The 19,163-nt window shown below is 40.8% G+C and overlaps 1 protein-coding gene across 3 annotated transcripts in view; it reads right to left on the bottom strand.

Moving 5' to 3' along the window:
• The window catches only part of map3k19 (mitogen-activated protein kinase kinase kinase 19), a 257,278-nt gene that overhangs the window by 61,881 nt on the left and 176,234 nt on the right, over positions 1-19,163 (bottom strand). For 2 of the 3 annotated variants that reach the window (XM_072472572.1, XM_072472582.1), the window contains 5 exons: positions 16,955-17,039; positions 13,416-13,684; positions 11,309-11,361; positions 6,954-9,635; positions 6,667-6,819 (listed from right to left, as the gene is read on the bottom strand). In XM_072472572.1, coding sequence (XP_072328673.1) covers positions 6,667-6,819; positions 6,954-9,635; positions 11,309-11,361; positions 13,416-13,684; positions 16,955-17,039 — 3,242 coding nt within the window. Of the gene's footprint in view, positions 1-6,666; positions 6,820-6,953; positions 9,636-11,308; positions 11,362-13,415; positions 13,685-16,954; positions 17,040-19,163 lie in introns of those variants that run through there. The other variant, XM_072472589.1, reaches the window with a different exon arrangement.

The raw sequence follows: 19,163 nt of genomic DNA, 5'->3' as shown, positions 1-19,163 counted from the left end.
ATAATATATATATATATATATATATATATCATATCCTCTGTACATAACGGCAAATATACTTTGTTCAAAAATCCAATAAAAAACATTTATAAAAAGAAAAATTGTGGACTTCTCAGTTCAAACTTGGTTCACTGCATTTGTGCTCTGATTTAAAAACCAGGAACACCCTGGCTCTTAATGGTCTCTATACTGCTTTGTCTTGGCTTTGGTCAGATACAGTTTGTCTGCCAGTCTGTTCCCACAGTTGCATTATAGCACCTGGCTAAGCTGACTACCTTTCACTGTAAGGATTACTGTTGGTTTCTTCATCGAGCTCCAAACTAGGCAAGTCTTCCAGTCTCTTTCCGAACAGAGTGCAAGCTCTCATTGGCATTCTACATAGTGAATGATAAAGTTAAAGGCATTAAGATAGTAAACTAACTTAAGGTACAGGCCTGACTAACATTCATCTACAGAACCACAACTGTCTGTGACTCTTATTTCTGGATTTATAGGAAGGCCTGTATCTTGATCCCAAGAATTGCTTCCCCATCCCCTTCTCCATGACAATGGGAAACCTCTTGGCCCTCTCAACAAGTAGAAATGTCAATTGTTGAATCTGACAACAACAACCTTTGAATTAGATGTTAGCTCAACTACATACAATCTTGACACCAGGACCATCTCTATGGGTTCCAGGAGACTTGAGTCTTTTGATTGCAGTCACAGCCATATAGCAATCAATTCATAGTTCCCAAATGTAAACACGATTTGACTCTTCCCTTTGATCCTTACGAATTATCACCGAGCTTACAGTCATATAGACTCCAAAACAGATCACATGATCCTTAGACCATAAGACCATAAGACATAGGAGCGGACGTAAGGCCATTCGGCCCATTGAGTCCACTACACCATTCAATCATGGCTGATTTCAACTCCATTTACCCGCTCTCTCTCCATAGCCCTTAATTCCTCGAGAAATCAAGAATTTATCAACTTCTGTCTTAAAGACATTCAACGTCCCAGCCTCCACCGCCCTCTGTGGCAATGAATTCCACACACCCACCACTCTGGCTGAAGAAATTTCTCCTCATCTCTGTTCTAAAGTGACTCCCTTTTATTCTAAGGCTGTGCCCCCGGGTCCTAGTCTCCCCTGCTAATGGAAACAACTTCCCTACGTCCACCCTATTTAAGCCATTCATTATCTTGTAAGTTTCTATTAGATCTCCCCTCAACCTCCTAAACTCCAATGAATATAATCCCAGGATCCTCAGACGTTCATCGTATGTTAGCCCTACCATTCCTGGGATCATCCGTGTGAATCTCCGCTGGACCCGCTCCAGTGCCAGTATGTCCTTCCTGAGGTGTGGGGCCCAAAATTGCTCACAGTATTCTAAATGGGGCCTAACTAATGCTTTATAAAGCTTCAGAAGTACATCCCTGCTTTTATATTCCAAGCCTCTTGAGATGAATGACAACATTGCATTTGCTTTCTTAGTTACGGACTCAACCTGCAAGTTTACCTTTAGAGAATCCTGGACTAGGACTCCCAAGTCCCTTTACACTTCAGCATTATGAATTTTGTCACCGTTTAGACAATAGTCCATGCCTCTATTCTTTTTTCCAAAGTGCAAGACCTCGCACTTGCCCACGTTGAATTTCATCAGCCATTTCTTGGACCACTCTCCTAAACTGTCTAAATCTTTCTGCAGCCTCCCCACCTCCTCCATACTACCTGCCCCTCCACCTAACTTTGTATCATCGGCAAACTTAGCCAGAATGCCCTCAGTCCCGTCATCTAGATCGTCAATATATAAGGAGAACAGCTGTGGCCCCAACACTGAACCCTGCGGGACACCACTCGTCACCGGTTGCCATTCCAAAAAAGAACCTTTTATCCCAACTCTCTGCCTTCTGCCTGACAGCCAATCGTCAATCCATGTTAGTACCTTGCCTCGAATACCATGGGCCCTTATTTTACTCAGCAGTCTCCCGTGAGGCACCTTATCAAAGGCCTTTTGGAAGTCAAGATAGATAACATCCATTGGCTCTCCTTGGTCTAACCTATTTGTTATCTCTTCAAAGAACTCTAACAGGTTTGTCAGGCACGACCTCCCCTTACTAAATCCATGTTGACTTGTCCTAATCCGACCCTGCACTTCCAAGAATTTAGAAATCTCATCCTTAACAATGGATTCTAGAATCTTGCCAACAACCGAGGTTAGGCTAATTGGCCTATAATTTTCCATCTTTTTCCTTGTTCCCTTCTTGAACAGGGGGGTTACAACAGCGATTTTCCAATCCTCTGGGACTTTCCCTGACTCCAGTGACTTTTGAAAGATCATAACTAATGCCTCCACTATTTCTTCAGCTATCTCCTTTAGAACTCTAGGATGTAGCCCATTTGGGCCCGGAGATTTGTCAATTTTTAGACCTCTTAGTTTCTCTAGCACTTTCTCCTTTGTGATGGCTACCATATTCAACTCTGCCCCCTGACTCTCCGGAATTGTTGGGATATTACTCATGTCTTCTACTGTGAAGACTGACGTAAAGTACTTATTCAGTTCCTCAGCTATTTCCTTGTCTCCCATCACAAAATTACCAGCGTCATTTTGGAGCGGCCCAATGTCAACTTTTGCCTCCCGTTTGTTTTTAATGTATTTAAAGAAACTTTTACTATCATTCCTAATGTTACTGGCTAGCCTACCTTCAAATTTGATCCTCTCTTTCCTTATCTCTCTCTTTGTTATCCTCTGTTTGTTTTTGTAGCCTTTCCAATCTTCTGACTTCCCACTACTCTTTGCCACATTATAGGCTTTCTCTTTTGCTTTGATGCATTCCCTAACTTCCTTTGTCAGCCATGGCTGCCTAATCCCCCCTCTGATAACCTTTCTTTTCTTTGGGATGAACCTCTGTACTGTGTCCTCAATTACTCCCAGAAACTCCTGCCATTGCTGTTCTACTGTCTTTCCCACTAGGCTCTGCTCCCAGTCGATTTTCGTCAGTTCCTCCCTCATGCCCCTGTAGTTACCTTTATTTAACTGTAACACCTTTACATCAGATTCTACCTTCTTTCTTTCAAATTGGAGATTGAATTCGACCATATTATGATCACTGCCTCCTAAGTGCTCCCTTACTTTAAGATCTTTAATCAAGTCTGGCTCATTACATAACACTAAGTCCAGAATGGCCTGTTCCCTCGTGGGCTCCATCACAAGCTGTTCCAAAAAGCCCTCCTGTAAACATTCAATTAATTCCCTTTCCTTGGGTCCACTGGCAGTATTATTTACCCAGTCCACCTGCATATTAAAGTCCCCCATGATCACTGTGACCTTGCCTTTCTGACATGCACTTTCTATTTCGTGGTGCATTTTGTGCCCCTGGTCCTGACCACTGTTAGGAGGCCTGTACATAACTCCCATTATGGTTTTTTTTGCCTTTGTGGTTCCTCAACTCTACCCACACAGACTCCACATCATCTGACCCTATGTCGTTTAGTGCTATTGATTTAATTTCATTCCTAATTAACAAGGCAACCCCGCCCCCTCTGCCCACCTCTCTGTCTTTTCGATAGGTTGTGAATCCCTGGATGTTTAAATGCCAGTCCTGAACCCCCTGCAACCACGTCTCTGTGATGCCTACCACATCATACCTGCCAGTCACAATCTGGGCCACAAGCTCATCTACCTTGTTCCGTACACTGCGCGCATTTAAATATGGCACCTTTAATTCTCTATTGACCGTCCCTTTTTGTTTTCTTAGTGTGGTGGACCTTGGTTTACTGAGCCTTTCCATACACTGTGTCATATTTTGTGGGATGGGGACAATCGTAACCACTCTTGAGTTTTGTCTGTTCGTTTTTTTTGTATTCCTAAGCAGCTACGCTCCCCGCTGATTACTTCACCTCTTGGTTCCCTGACTTTCCCTTCCCCCCCAATCTTTAGTTTAAAGTCCTATTGACCACCCTATTTACTCTTTTCGCCAGAACACTGGTCCCAGCTCGGTTCAGGTGGAGACCATCCCAACGGTATAGGTCCCCCCTGTCCCAAAACTGATGCCAGTGTCCCATGAGAAGGAACCCCTCATTCCCACACCACTCTTTCAGCCACGTGTTAACTTCCCTTATTCTTGCCTCCCTATGCCAACTTGCACGTGGCTCGGGCAGTAATCCAGAGATTATGACCCTTGAGGACCTGTTTTTTAATTTGAATCCTAGCTCTTTATAATCTCTAAACAGGTCCTCTTTCCTAGACTTGCCTATGTTGTTGGTACCGACATGGACCACAACAACTGGATTCTCTCCCTCCCTCTCCAGTATCCTTTCAAGCCGGTCAGAGATGTCCCGCACCCTAGCACCGGGCAGGCAACATACCATGCGGGACTCTTTATCCTGCTCACAAAGGATACTATCTATCCCCCTGATAATAGAATCCCTTACAACTACAACTTGCCTATTTACTCCCTCCCCTTGAATGGCCTGCTGAACCATGGTGCCTTGGTCAGCTGACTCATCCTTCCTGCAACCCTGTTCGCCATCCACACAGGGAGCAAGTGCCTCATACCTGTTGGACAGAGTCAAGGGCTGAGGCTCCTGAGTTCCTGACTGCTGGTTCCCTTTACCTGCCTGACTTGCAGTCACACCCTGCTGTCCCTGGCCACTGGCAGGATTTAAACTACTTACTCTGACAGGTGTGACTGCCTCCTGAAACACAGTGTCCAGGTAAGTCTCCCCCTCCCGGATGTGCCTCAGTGTTTGAAGCTCAGACTCCAGCTCATCAACTCTGAGCCGGAGCTCTTCGAGCAGCCAACACTTATTGCAGATGTGGTCACTGCAGCTCGCAATGGGATCTGCCAGCTCCCACATCAAGCAGCTCAAGCACATCACCTGACCAGCCATCACTAATTAATTAATTAGTTTAATTTAAGTTTATGGTGGGGCCAGCTTCAGCCAATCAGACACTACCCTGCACTTTTAACAGAAAAACAGCACAATTAGATTAACCACTTACCTTTCCTGGTTAACTCACTGCACCAAACTACCAAATTCTCACTGTCTGTATCTCTCTCACTCCGGCTGTGTCTCCTTGACCTGCGCAATGCTAATATAATATAATAATGCTAATAATAATAATATAATATGGCACTTACCTCACACCAATGGATCTTATTATTAGGTTAGAGGAGGAGGGTGGGTGGGAGACATTACACGTGTAGTGTCTCGGGTTTCCTCTCCACCAGAATTTATTGGATTGGGGGGGGGGTTCCTTCCCAGAAGTCCGTGGGTCGAAAAAAATAAAACAGAAAAGTGTTTTTTTAAAGGAAAAACGTACCTCCCAGAAATGCCTTGCGCACCGCTCCCGCCGAAATCCAACGGCCTGCTCCTGTGAAGGTAAGTGTTTTTTAAAGGAAAAACTTACCTCCCAGAAATGCCTTGCGCACCGCTCCCGCCGAAATCCAATGGCCTGCTCCTGTGAAGGTAAGTGTTTTTTAAAGGAAAAACTTACCTCCCAGAAATGCCTTGCGCATCCTTCTCACTTACCTGAAATTTAGGACTAGAGTCCCAAACAATAACCCTCTTACAAATCAAAAGATACGGTCCAAAAATAGTATCATATCAATTTCACCATTGTAACAATAAGAAGAATTTAGGGATAGGAGTAGGCCATTTGCCATTCAATAAAATAGTGGCTGACTTGTGACCTAACTCCATAGAAACCCTACAGGAGTCATATACCCACCTTTGATCCAAGTCCCTTAATATCACCTCCTTTCTTCTTGAGTTCACTGACTGAAGGTGGGTCCTTTTGATTATTTGCTGAACCGTGGCAAAGTAATGTGGATCTATCACTGTCTCAGCTGGAAAGGGGATCAAACCCTGTACTCTTCACATTAATTTGATCCACACGCTAACCATCTAGCCAACTGAGCTAGCTGCCCTGTAAATCTCCCCACTCCACCCCACCACAACTCCCAGATAACCACAATACCTGATGAACAAAAATCTATCATTTAAGTTTTAAATTAACAATTGATTTTGCATCAATTGTTGTGGGGGAATAGAGAGCCAAACATCTACCTGCCTCTGTGTAAAGGACTGTTTCCTCCTAAAAGGTCTGGTTCTAACTTTTTGAGTATGCGCCCAGTTCCTGAACTTCCAAATAATTAAAATATTTCATCCCAATCTACCCAATTTGTTTCACTTAATATCTTAAACTTCGATCAAATCATGCTTCAACTTTCTAGATTTGAGGGAACAGATCCCTAATTTTATGCACTATCTCCTTGTAATTCCATCCCAGGCAAACATAGCATTCCTAAGGTGTGATGCCCAGAGTTGCTCACATAACTCTAATAGTAATTATTATTCCAGGACTAGATTATTTTCTGTACCTGTTCATGACTTTTTAATCTATGTACAGAGACCTCCCGGCCTCTTTGGACTTTCACTGTTTCTAGTTTTTCACCATTTTGGAATTATTCTGGTTTATTCTTTTTTAGGTATCAAGTTGGTGACCTCAAATTTGCTCCCACTGAATCCATTTGCTTCAGGTTTGGCCATTCACTTCATCTATTAATTTATAATAATTCACTCAATTTTTGTAATAAAGACAAAGTATTACAATTTAATATCTTGTTGACTAAACATTTGATTTTTGAAGTCAACAGCAATTTACAGTTACTCACTGTGCCATAGGCTCCTTTGCCAAGCACATTGCCTTTGGTCCATATAATGGCATCTTCACAGCTGGAGCTACATTCAGATTTTATGGAATGGCCAAGTGAACTGTTCGGCCTGCTAGAAGTCTTAAGTAGTTTTGTAACTGTATATTCAGCACTCTGTTGGAACAAAATAATCATGCTGATGAGCTTTCCTAATGAATTGTTCTTTTTCTTCATTTCCCACAGCACAATTCAGTGTGTTGTAATTCCATAAGCTAAAGATCAGTGTAAATGTTTTAAAAATAATTTACCTGTAGGTTTTTTTCATATACAGGTATCATCTTTCCATTTCCAGTTTGAAACAAACTGTTCTTGCTATCATCTTCCTTTTGTAGGATGTGTTTGGCCACTTCTATATTGTTAGCACACGCATTTTTTTCTTCTAACAACAATGCTGATGCCAGACAACTAAGCAACTCGTCTGCAAGACTGTCTTGATTGTCACATTCTAAACCATGTGCTGGGCACATTTTTTCTGTTGTCCATGTGTTAATCAGTGGTTGAACTAGTAAGCTTGTATGATTCAAATCTGGGCTTGAAGTAATTTTTACGATAGAAGAACTGGCGTTAACTTGGTCTTCATCAGTACATGTGGTAACAGATTCTGTTTTATCCTCTATAATATTCCAGTTAGATTTATTGGACAAAGCAGTTGTAGACTCACTTGCATCAATAGTCCCTTGACATTCTACAAATTCACTTCTTTTACCCATGTCTACATCATTATGTCTTTTACTCAGATGCTTTTGTAGCTCACGTAAATCAGCAGCAATACAATCTGTGCTCTTAGTTTTTGGGATCATTGAGGAGTTACACTGATCAGTTGTATTATCTCGTATATCCCCATTAATAGAAGTACTGGATGATTCCTTACAAATACCTTCATCGCCCTCTGAAATGTCAGATTTGTCTGAAGTTTGCTTAAGTGAAATTTCTGCAATGGTTGACAAATATTGGTTATCTAGATGAGCTTCATAATCTGGTAATGAATAAAGGGATTCAGCACCACCTGAGAGATGACCACTATCTTCCTGCTTGTTTAATTCCTGCAACAACTCCTTGTTCTTGGAAGTTTTTATGTGCCAATTGCGGCCAGAAATTCCTTCATCTCTGGTGAACAAAAGGGGAGTTTCCTCTCCATCTTGCAATGCACCTACGTTCTTTTTTTTCACATTTGTGTGGTTTTTCTTAAGTTTGGAATTCAGATTTATTTTTGTATTCTTTGCACTATTTTTTACAATTATTTGATTTGACTTTGAGTTCTTGCAGACTAATCGTCTTTTAGGTGGGGCACAATGAATAACTTGATTATTAGTTTCAGATGTTGTAGACTTTCGCATGATGGAATACACTGGAGTGCCAAACATTTCATAAATTCCTGGGCCTTTCTCAGTTGGATTTATTTCTTGAAACATATCACTATACTTTAACGCTGAGAAATCGTTAGTGGAATGTGATCTTGTAACCCTTAGAATTGGTGATTTGTTAAGTCTATTTGAAATTCTGCTGATATGTGGAAGATCTTGTTCATTAGAAAGTGACCCATTTTTCAAGAGGTACATAATTCCACCTTGTCCTTTTGTTTGTACTTTTGATGAAACTTGGTGTAGATCAGGATTCACCAGTGAAGGAAGGCACGGACCTTTTCTATATTTTAGTAAATGGGCAGTTGATGGTACAAATGTGCTTTTTCTTGTCCAACTTTGTATTGGAATGGGGTGGCACTGTAATGACTTCGAACTAGATTTGTTTCTTTCTGTCTTTTTCTCCTTTTTTTTCCATGCTAATATATTGAAGCTGTGGTTGGCATTGTACGACATGCTATAACTGGTATTCATTTTAACAGGAGCCTTTTTTGAAAAATGGTGTACTTTGGTAGGTGATTGTTTTGCCATTGTGACAAGCATGACAGAATTACTTTTTAAGTCAGTGTGCACATCCTCATATTTTTCTTTTATACAAGTGGCATAATTTGTCCCAACAATCTGTTTTGGTACAGCTACACTCTGTTGAAAATTGTCAGCTAAATGTTGAGCTGAGTCTTTATGACTTGTACTTTCTCTTGCTTTTTCTCCTTGAAGCAGGTTGTCATTTGGGTTGATCTGTCTGCAAGGAAGAACCTCATTAGCTGATATTTTCATGCTGTGTGCATTCTGCAAATGTGTGTTTTGAATTGGATCCACACCTACAGAATTAAGAATGTGTGCACTTGTATTTTCTTTAACAATGGGTTTTCTAGTTTCTAAATTCAGCTTGCTGTCCAAAGTTTCATCCGATAATTCAATATCACCTTTGCAGTAACCAGCATCAATTACTACTTTATTTGTTAAGTTGCTTCCTACAATTTCAGGTTCTTCGCATTTGTGTTTTTTATCGGATCCAGCTGAAGTGCATTCTGGATTATTTTCTGAAGGTATTACATGAATGACATCATTTGGACACAAACATTTAGCCATTTCTTGACTTATGAGTTCTCCATTGTAAATTTTCGTACTAGCAGCTACACAGTTCACACAATTACTGAGAGGCCTAGGAAGAGGTAAACTTAACTTGTCATTATTTTCAATGTCAAATCCTGTTTCCAATAGCTGTACATCCAAGCACTGTAATTCAAGGCTGTGTGTTTGTTCCAGACAGTCATCCAAATTCAAGGACCTTTGGTTATCAGGTGCACTGTCACTAGAGAATTCATTTGAAGGTTTTTTTCCGTGAGATCGTGCTAAGGATTGTCTATTCAGTCTTTTTTCCCTTGTGATTGATTCATGTGGCAATAAAGAATAATGTGGGTATCGTTTTGAAGGCAATGTTATAGCAGTGGTATCAGAGATATTACTTTCATTTTGTTTATCAGTAACTCTTTTACCCTCTATTGGAAGAAGTCGCACAGAAACTGGAGGCCTTGCATTGCTGGTGCCCAGTTGCGGTAAAGAAATCTGCAGTTGCAAAAGTATAAGATTTAGATTTCATCTGAAGTCATATCCTGTTTAGAGTCACCATTTATCTTGATTTTTCTTGTATTTAAAGCAGCTAGAAGTGGCATCACATACTCAATGCTTTGTTAATGCTATTTTCAATTATAAAAGATTAACCAATAAAATTACATGTACAAGAATTGCTAGGGTATTTATGCTTAATGCTGTGCTTTTGTTATGGAACACTTCAATGAAAATAATGGATAAATCATAGTAGGAATGCTAAAAGCCTGGGAAATCATTGGTAATTACTCGTGACTTTTACAATGCCTTGTGGATTGTTCTTGCTGGTGCTGCTTGTATAGTAGTTTTAGGGCATTGTGTATGGGTCTAAAAGGACACTACTTTTTTTCCCAGGGTTTGTATTCACCACTAGATATTACATTTAAGCTTTAGTAGGCTGAGTACATGAAAATAAAAGTAGGAAGTACTGGAAATACTCAGCAAATCTGACAGCATCTCTTCATATTTTCCACAGTATTTTGCTTTTATTCGAGTATATGGAGTTTCTGATGCGTATTATTGACTGTAGGGAGGGTGGGTATTGAGCCAAAGAGGCTTCCCAGTATGCGGTCTTTCAAAATAAGTTAGCATATCTACTTCAGCATGAAAGGGTATAGTTTTAGATCTTATGATCAAAATTAGTTTCAAAAACTTTAGTTATCCAATAAGGACTGAAGGGGTTAAAACTCTCCATCTGTATTACACACAAGCTGTTTAGCTGAAGTTGTTAGCTGCAGTAAGCCTGCCCAAGGACATGTCTTGCTGGTGATGGGGCCCAGGAAAGATATAAGCCACATTTGGTCATTCTCGAGAATGACAATGAATAATTTAGGATCTTTTCACCATTTTTGTACAGGTAATAAGTTGTCTGGGTGAAAGACATAATCATACAGAATTGTTATTGCAGTGGGAAATTTTACCTCGTGAAGAACATTATACTTGACCCTGTGATCGATAACCACATTCTTGATTATGGGGAGCCAGTGATAAATATTAGAAGACAACATGCAAGTGTCTTTATACTGATTGGATAGTATAATGAAATAGACAAGCACTTTCTGTAATTGGTTAGTTGTTTTCATTTACTATGCATGATGTAAACCTAATTGATAATCGTGATTGGACATGGATAACTAGTAAAAATGATTCATATATGCTAATTTCTTGTAACCGAGTATATCTGTTGGTAAAATTCTTGAAGCATTGCTCTTTGGCGTACCAACTTGGAATGCCATTAGCCCATGCTATAGCATTGTAATAAAGGCCTCATTTGTAACTGCATCTTCATCTGGTTTCTTGTGAGTGGGAGAGTGAAGTACACTAAAGCTGAATAGCTGTACTTCTTAGATGTAACACAACAGTCTTGTGTGAATTTTGAGGGCTGCTTTTAAATGGGGAGAGGAATAAATTACTGGTGAGAGCATGGTTCCAGATGGCGGAGTTATCAAGGGTCAGAAGTTCCAGAATGACCCGATGCCCATGTAAAATAGAGTAAAAGTAAATTTAGGGTGAAAAGGAAGGGAGAGAGCGGAAATTTATGGCACCTAAATCGTTGATGACAAAAAAAGGCGATAAAAGTTAGTTGTGTGCAGTTGACAATTAAGATAAATAAATTTAGAATCTCACAATACCTTGAGAGTGTCGCTGCTACTCTCTGAATCTGCTGCCACTTGTTTTTTTAACTCTTTTAATAACAATGAAAAACAAATTGGAAATTTAGTATCAAAGTTCTGTAGTTTCAAATAAAGCTGCAATTTAACATTGTAAGTAAAATTGCAACATCGCAAATCTATTTGAATTACCTTTGCAATTAAAAACTGGTTGTTAATCTGTCAGGGGAATTTAATACTTTAATCTATATCACTTGTTAAAATTAGTTGAGTTTTTATTCTATCAAATGAGATGAACATAAAAGCAGCAGAGATTGCAGTGCACACAATATCTCACCAATGTCAAAACAGAACAAAACCCTCCCAGTATACCTATCGATCCACAATACAATAATACATTGAAACTTGTATCTAGGTTTGTAGATCTCACTAAAAACTAAGAACATTCAAATTATTCATACTAGTCACATTTACCTGTAACATTTCCTTGCAATACCACAAGATGGTGATGCACGAGCAATTTCAAATGCCAGTGTGATTGAGGATCTGTGACAGCTCCTTGTTACACCTGCAGCTCACTTTGGCTGTATTTGTTCTTTAGCCACGCTCTGTTTTGCTGATTGTCTCTGTTGTGGTGTGTTGGATACGGGTTGGTAGGCTTTAATGAAGTCTTTGTAGTCTTAAGTAGGTTAACTGTATGTATTAACTAAAAGACATACATACATATGTACAATAAAGGTAGGAGCTCTTTACATGCTTGCTTGTGCACATGGCTCTGAAACATTAGACTGATTCCCAGGTGTTTTAAAACATTTTTTACGGGATATGGGTGTCGCTGGTTAGGGCAGCATTTATTGCCCCCCATCCTTGGTTGCCCTTAAGATGGTGGTGAGCTGCCTTCTTGAACCTCTGCAGTCCTTGTCATGGAGGTACACCCACTGCGCTGTTAGGGAGGGAATTCCAGGATTTTGCCATGGCAACGGTGAAGGCAGGGCATTTCCAAGTCGGGGTGATGAGTAACTTGGTGGGAAACCGCCAAGTGATGGGATTGCCAGGTATCTGCTGCTCTTGGTGGTCGTGGGTTTGGAAGGTGCTGATTAAGGAACCTTGGTGAGTTAATTCAGTGCAACTTGTGGATGGTATATACGGCTGCCATTGTTAGTCGGTGGTGGAGGGTTTGAATGTTTGTGGAAGGAGGAGCAATGAAGTAGGCTGCTTTATCTAAATAGTATTGAGCTTCTTGAGTGTTGTTGGACTTGCACTCATCCAAGCAAGTGGAAAGTATTCCATTACACTCCTGACTTGTGCCTTGTAAATGGTGGATAGCCTTTTGGGGTCAGGTGGTGAGTTACTCGCTTAGGATTCCTAGTCTTTGACCTGTTCTGGTAGGCACAGTATTAACATGGTTAGTCCAGTTCAATGGTAACCCCCAGGATGTTCATTGTGGAGGATTCAGCGATGGTAATGACATTGAATGTCAAGTAGCGATGGTTAGATCCTTTCTTGTAGGAGATGGTCATTGCCTGGCACTTGTGTGGCATGATTGTAACTTGTGTTCCCTTACATCAATGTGGGTGGTTCTGTACTCAGTCACATGTTAAACTTATATAGGAGAGTAGGCCATTCAGCCCATCAAACCTGCTCTGCAATTCAATTTTATCATGGCTGGTCATCTAGTTCCAAGCCACATTCCTGCACATATCCCTTGATGTCATTGGCCTCTATAAATCTATCGATTCCTTCTTGAACACTTTCCATGATTGACTTTCATCAACCCTCTCGGGTAGAGAATTCCAAAGATCCACCACCCTGTGAGTGAAAATATTCCTCTTCATCTCAGTCAGAGATTCAGGCCATCGAGTCTGCTCCACCATTCAATCATGGCCGATCTGTTTCTCAATCCTATTCTCCGGCCTTCTCCCCATAACCCTGATCCCCTTATTGGTCAAGAACCTATCTATCTCTGTCTTAAAGGCAGTCAATGATTTGGCCTCCACAGCCTTCTACTGGCAAAGATTTCCACAGATTCACCACCCTTATCATTATTGTTAGTATCCATTATTTTCTGCATATTTTCTAAAATCTTTGCAAATTAGTACTAAGTGCAAAAATATGGAAGTCTGCTTACTTTGCCGAATACGAGTTTGAGAATCTTGTGAGGAATCCAGATGTATTTCAGAATGACTGATATTTGTTTCAGATTGTGAGCCCTGCATTCCAGTGATATCTTCAATATTGGGCACATTTTTAACCTTCTTGTTCATTCTTGTAAATAAATGTAATGAAGATCGCCTCCTTCGCTTCATTGAAACCAGCAGCGCTTCATCTGGAAGTGATGAATGACTTAAATTTTCTCTTCCAAGTCTTTCCCAAGGATTTGCCAATGCAGTAGCTGTGCTGTTGATATCATAAATTACATTATCTTTCTTGAACCTATTATTTAACATGTGTTAACTTTACTCTCGGCTTTATACTGATATGACTACATAAAAGCCTCAAAGAAATCAATGATCAAAAGTGCTTTGAACACAAAATTCACTTGTGCATCAGTATTTTGTTCTTGTTTTCCACTGCACGAGCTTAACATTCAAGCTTTTCTATGCATGATTGTAAACTTGAGGTGAAAAAGATGATGATTTTTATAAAAATTGCAAATACCAGTGTTCATAGATTCACAACTTCATTTCTCAATGTTATTTAATGGATGGAACTGAAAGATTATTGAAGTTCAATTCTATGCTTTTGCAGCAATTTGTAATGGCAGAGACAAGAAAGTTATGAGATTCAAGTAAAATGACAGCTAACTTGTTTTGTTGCTTGATGAGCTTTTATAATGGGAATCAGTTTATCTATACCTGTATAGCATTCAGGATAAATAAAATCCAGAAAAATACTGGATTGTGTTTTTGCGGTTATGAACAGAATAGGTTTGAGACGTTTATTGTTTCAAATGAGACCAAAGCCACTTCATTTCTTTAAAAGAAAGAACTTGCATTTACATTATGCCCTGCATGACCTCAAGATGTCCTAAAAATGTTTTTCTTAAATTGAGTACATATGAACGCATAGTTTATTTTATAAAATGGGACACCAAGGCTAATTTGTACACAGCAAGTTTCTACAAATAGCCATGTTTATAATAATCTTTATTGTCACAAGTTAGCTTACAATGAAGTTATTGTGAAAAGCCCCTCGTCGCCACATTCTGGTGCCTGTTCGGGTACACAGAGGGAGAATTCAGAATGTCCAAATTACTTAACAGCACGTCTTTCGGGACTGTGATAGGACCAGATATAGTGTATCAAAACTGACAATGTCAGGACTGAGTCCGTACTGGATTTTGGGCTGGGCAGTTCAGGTCAGGTCAAGTGTTGATTGGACCATGGGAAAGACCAGCACGCAAAGTTGATAAATAGTGGGTGTGTCACTACACCATTGCAGCACCTAACCCAACAAGCTGAATTCATCAAATACTAAAAACAAATGCATGGCAGCTTTTTAAAAAAAGTTTGGTTTACAGACATTGCTGGTTTTTGGATAGCTGGATTTGAGACACTGTACCTGTAATTAATTTTGGTGATGTTAATTGAAAGATGAACATTGGTCAGGACACCAGCAACAGCTTCCATGCTCCTCTTCAAGATAACCTTTTACATCCAACTGGAAGGGTGGATTGTTTAATGACTTATCTAAATGACAGCACTTCTAATGCTGCAGCATCCCTCAGCACTGCACTAGGGTTTCAGCACAGATTTCTGTATTCAAGTCGTTGGAATGGGATTTGAACCCACAACCTTCTGACACAAGCTAAAGTGCTATCAACTGAGCCACAACCATCACTCTACAGTAACAGATTACCTGCCAGTTTTTTCAGTGTTTCTGCTCAAGTACATCTGATAAGAGAAACGTCATAAAGATGGGGGATGAACATCCCTCAACCAGATGTAACAATAAGCTTTTTCTTTAAAAATGAGCACTGAATTTGAATACATAATTACTTTATCAGAGCTAAGCTCTTATAATTTAACAGTGGTGGCAACGCTATGAATATCAACACAAAATTTGTGTAAAACATGAAATTTCTCTACGATTTTAACTAATACATTAACACATTTAACCACAAATACTTGGAATTTTAACATCCAAGATTATGATGGATTAATTCTATAATCCTGTTGTTTGGGAGTAAACAGTGCTCATAGAGAGTGAGCCTACATCTCTGGCCCGTGATCCTTTTTGAACATGGCTCCCTGACTAAATTAGCCCATTGCTGTTTTGTTACAGGCCAGATTTTATAATTTAGGCACATTGGGGTAGATTTTGCCATTAACTGGATAGTAATTTAGCAGAACAGATTTTTCATCCTTTGAGGAAACATTCACTTTTCATTTCATTGATTTTAAAGACCATTAGTCTATTAATATTTATTGGTGTTTTCCATGATATCGGACTCAAAAATCTTCTAATTAAAGATAGAGAAGACATTTTGCCATTTTTTCCCCCATATGCGACATGCCATTCTTCAAATTACCCATACAAGCAAAGAATATAGGCTGAAGCTCCTAACAGATCAGTGGACTATATGTATAATAGAAGTGGTTTGGGATAGAGTATATATGTGTAGCGACAACAATCTCTCCCTCAATGCCAGCAAAAGTAAAGAGCTGGTCATTGACTTCAGGAAGCAAAGTACTGTACACACCCCTGTCAGCATCAACGGGGCCGAGGTGGAGATGGTTAGCAGTTTCAAATTCCTAGGGATGCACATCTCCAAAAATCTGTCCTGGTCCACCCACATCGACGCTACCACCAAGAAAGCACAACAGCGCCTATACTTCCTCAGGAAACTAAAGAAATTTGGCATGTCCACATTAATCCTTACCAACTTTTACAGATCCTATCTGGCTGCATCACAACCTGGTATGGTAACTGCTCGGCCCAGGACCGCAAGAAACTTCAGAGAGTCGTGAACACCACCCAGTCCATCACACGAACCTGCCTCCCATCCACTGACTCCATCTACACCTCCCACTGCCTGGGGAAAGCGGGCAGCATAATCAAAGATCCCTCCCACCCAGCTTACTCACTCTTCCAACTTCTTCCATTGGGCAGGAGATACAGAAGTCTGAGAACACGCACGAACAGACTCAAAAACAGCTTCTTCCCCACTGTCACCAGATTCCTAAATAACCCTCTTATGGACTGACCTCATTAACACTACACCCTGTATCTTCATCCGATGCCAGTACTTATGTAGTTACATTGTATATGTTGTGTTGCCCTATTATGTATTTTCTTTTATTCCCTTTTCTTCCCATGTACTTAATGACCTGTTGAGCTGCTCGCAGAAAAATACTTTCCACTGTACCTCGGTACACGTGACAATAATCAAATCAAATCCAATATGTTCACATGAGACTGACATTCAAATTTATCTCTCTTCGTAGAGACAACTATTCACTCCTGCAACTACCAAGCAATAAAAAATATTTTGGAAAAGCTCAGCTGAAACATTATTCTAACTTTTTGGTTTCATTGCAGCTACCTCTATCAATTGAAATGTTTAAATCAATTCCAATCTATATTGTTTTAAGCTACAAATACACTCCAAAGCCTCAAATTTTAAAAATCTACATCATGTCCACTAAAATCAGTTATTGTACTTACCAACTTGTTTCTAACCCATTGTGCAAATAAATCATCTCTTCTAATGTATTTTTTCCAATGTCAAAATCGAGAAGAATCTGCCGACCTATTAAATATATTTTAAAACAAGATTATTCAATACTATATTCTAGTACAACAATCTACTTTCTATATAATAATAATCTTTATTATCACAAGTAGGCTTACATTAACACTGCAATGAAGTTACTGTGAAAAGCCCCTAGTCGCCACATTCGGGCGCCTGATCGGGTACACAGAGGGAGAATTCAGAATGTCCAAATTACCTAACAGCACGTCTTTCGGGACTTGCGGGAGGAAACCGGAGCACCCGGAGGAAACCCAAGCAGACACGGGGAGAACGTGCAGACTCCACACAGTATAAGTTTCATGAAATGTCATTCTTGGGTGAGGTCAGTAGATTTGATTTCACAATTAAATGGGCTGGATTTGCTCTCTGTGCCAAATAAATGGCACCAGACATGCATCACATTTGTATTTTCCCCATAGATTTACCATGTCGCCTTGCATTGAAATTTACTTTAAATTACTGGTGGTCTATGAGTCATAACGTTGCGACATAAGCACTAAAATAGAGGCCAACTTTTCATGACGGCACCGAGGAAGGGCTGTCCTGTCAGAGGTGTTGTGTTTTGGTTAAGAAGTTAGAGCAAAGTTTTGTCTGCTCGCTCAGGTGGATGTAAAATATATCCCACCACACTATTTTGAAGAAGAGCAAATTGGTAGTTTCTTGGTTGTGTTTCTTATGTTGCATCAGCAACTGCACTTCAAAAGTATTTTATTTGTGATAAAACATTCAGGTTTATTAATGGCACCATATAAATGCAAAGTCCAGCACCCTTTACAAAGAACCTGGGACCTTTGTGACAGGGTAGGCCTATATCCTTACGCAATAGATTAAAAATAATCAATTAACTGTGCCAAGTCTGAACTGTGCCAAGTCTCACCAAGAATATTAAGTAAAATGTATGTCAGGTACAAAAGACCAAAAAGAAAGATTGAATAAAGGAAGCTGGAAAAATAGACAAAGTAAATAACATTTATTCAAATCTCTTGACAATTAAAATCTAAAAGAATGAGATTGTAATTGTACAGATGAATTGGAAATGTTGGGCGGGATTCTCTCAGCTCCGCGGGCCGGCGAATCCCCGCAACCACGCCATGCCGCCCAGGTGCCGGCACGCGATTCTCCGCGTTTGGCACGGCGCCGGTCGCGGGCCGCTCTACGCGGCTGGGCCACTGATTCTCCAGCTCGGATGGGCCAAGCGGCGGCTCTAAAAAGGCAGAGTCCCACCAGCGCTGTCCACACCTGGTCGCAGCTGGCGGGAACTCTGCGCGCAATGTCAGGGGGCGGCCTGTGGGGGGCGGGAGGGGGCTCCGACCCCGGGGGGGCCTCCAATGGGGCCTGGCCCGCGATCGGGGCCCACCGATTGGCGGGCTGGCTTCCGTTGCTGGGGGCCTCCTTTCCTATGCGCCGGCCCCTGTAGCCCTGCGCCATGTTGCATCGGGGCCGGCACGTTGAAGGAGGCCACTGCGCATGTGCGTGTTGGCGCCGGCGCCACTGCGCATGTCCTCATTGGTGCCAGCGCAACTGCGCATGTGTGGATCCCGCAGCGCACAGTTCGCGCCGGGATCTGCAGCTGGAGCAGCGCAAACCCTCCAGCGCCGTGCTGGCCCCCTTTTAGGGGTGAGAATTAGATGTGGAAGCGGCCCGTTCATGCCGTCGTAAAACGCAATGACGTGGACACTCTGCTGTGGGATTGGAGAATCTCGCCCGTTACTTTTCAGTGCCAGAGGTGTGGTTTGGCACTAATTAAGATTTATCACACTATTAAAAGTGCACTTACACTGGGATGGGCATGCCCTAACATTTCCCGGTGATTTTAGTATAGATTCTGAAAATAGAAGCTTCACACTTAAGTGTTGATGAAAAAAAGAGACGTGTCCTGATTATACAGTGTGAAATGATCGGATCAAGGTAGCCAGTTTCCCTCTGGATACCTTTGATGTGCCCATTTCAACATCAAGCTTGCATGTTGAGCAAATGGCCTGCGTCCCATTTATAAGGTTGCCGATAAGACAAATTTTTTAGCATGCGGAAGTGTAAAAATTCCGTATTGACCAGTGAAGAAAGGCTTGCGGTAGACGGTGGTCATTGCCGTGTTAATGTAAGCTTACTTGTGACAATAAA

Source organism: Scyliorhinus torazame, chromosome 2, assembly GCF_047496885.1.
Source record: "Scyliorhinus torazame isolate Kashiwa2021f chromosome 2, sScyTor2.1, whole genome shotgun sequence".
Lineage (NCBI taxonomy): Eukaryota > Metazoa > Chordata > Chondrichthyes > Carcharhiniformes > Scyliorhinidae > Scyliorhinus > Scyliorhinus torazame.
The sequence above is the reverse complement of the archived record's forward strand: the minus strand, read 5'-3'. Positions and strand labels throughout refer to the sequence as shown.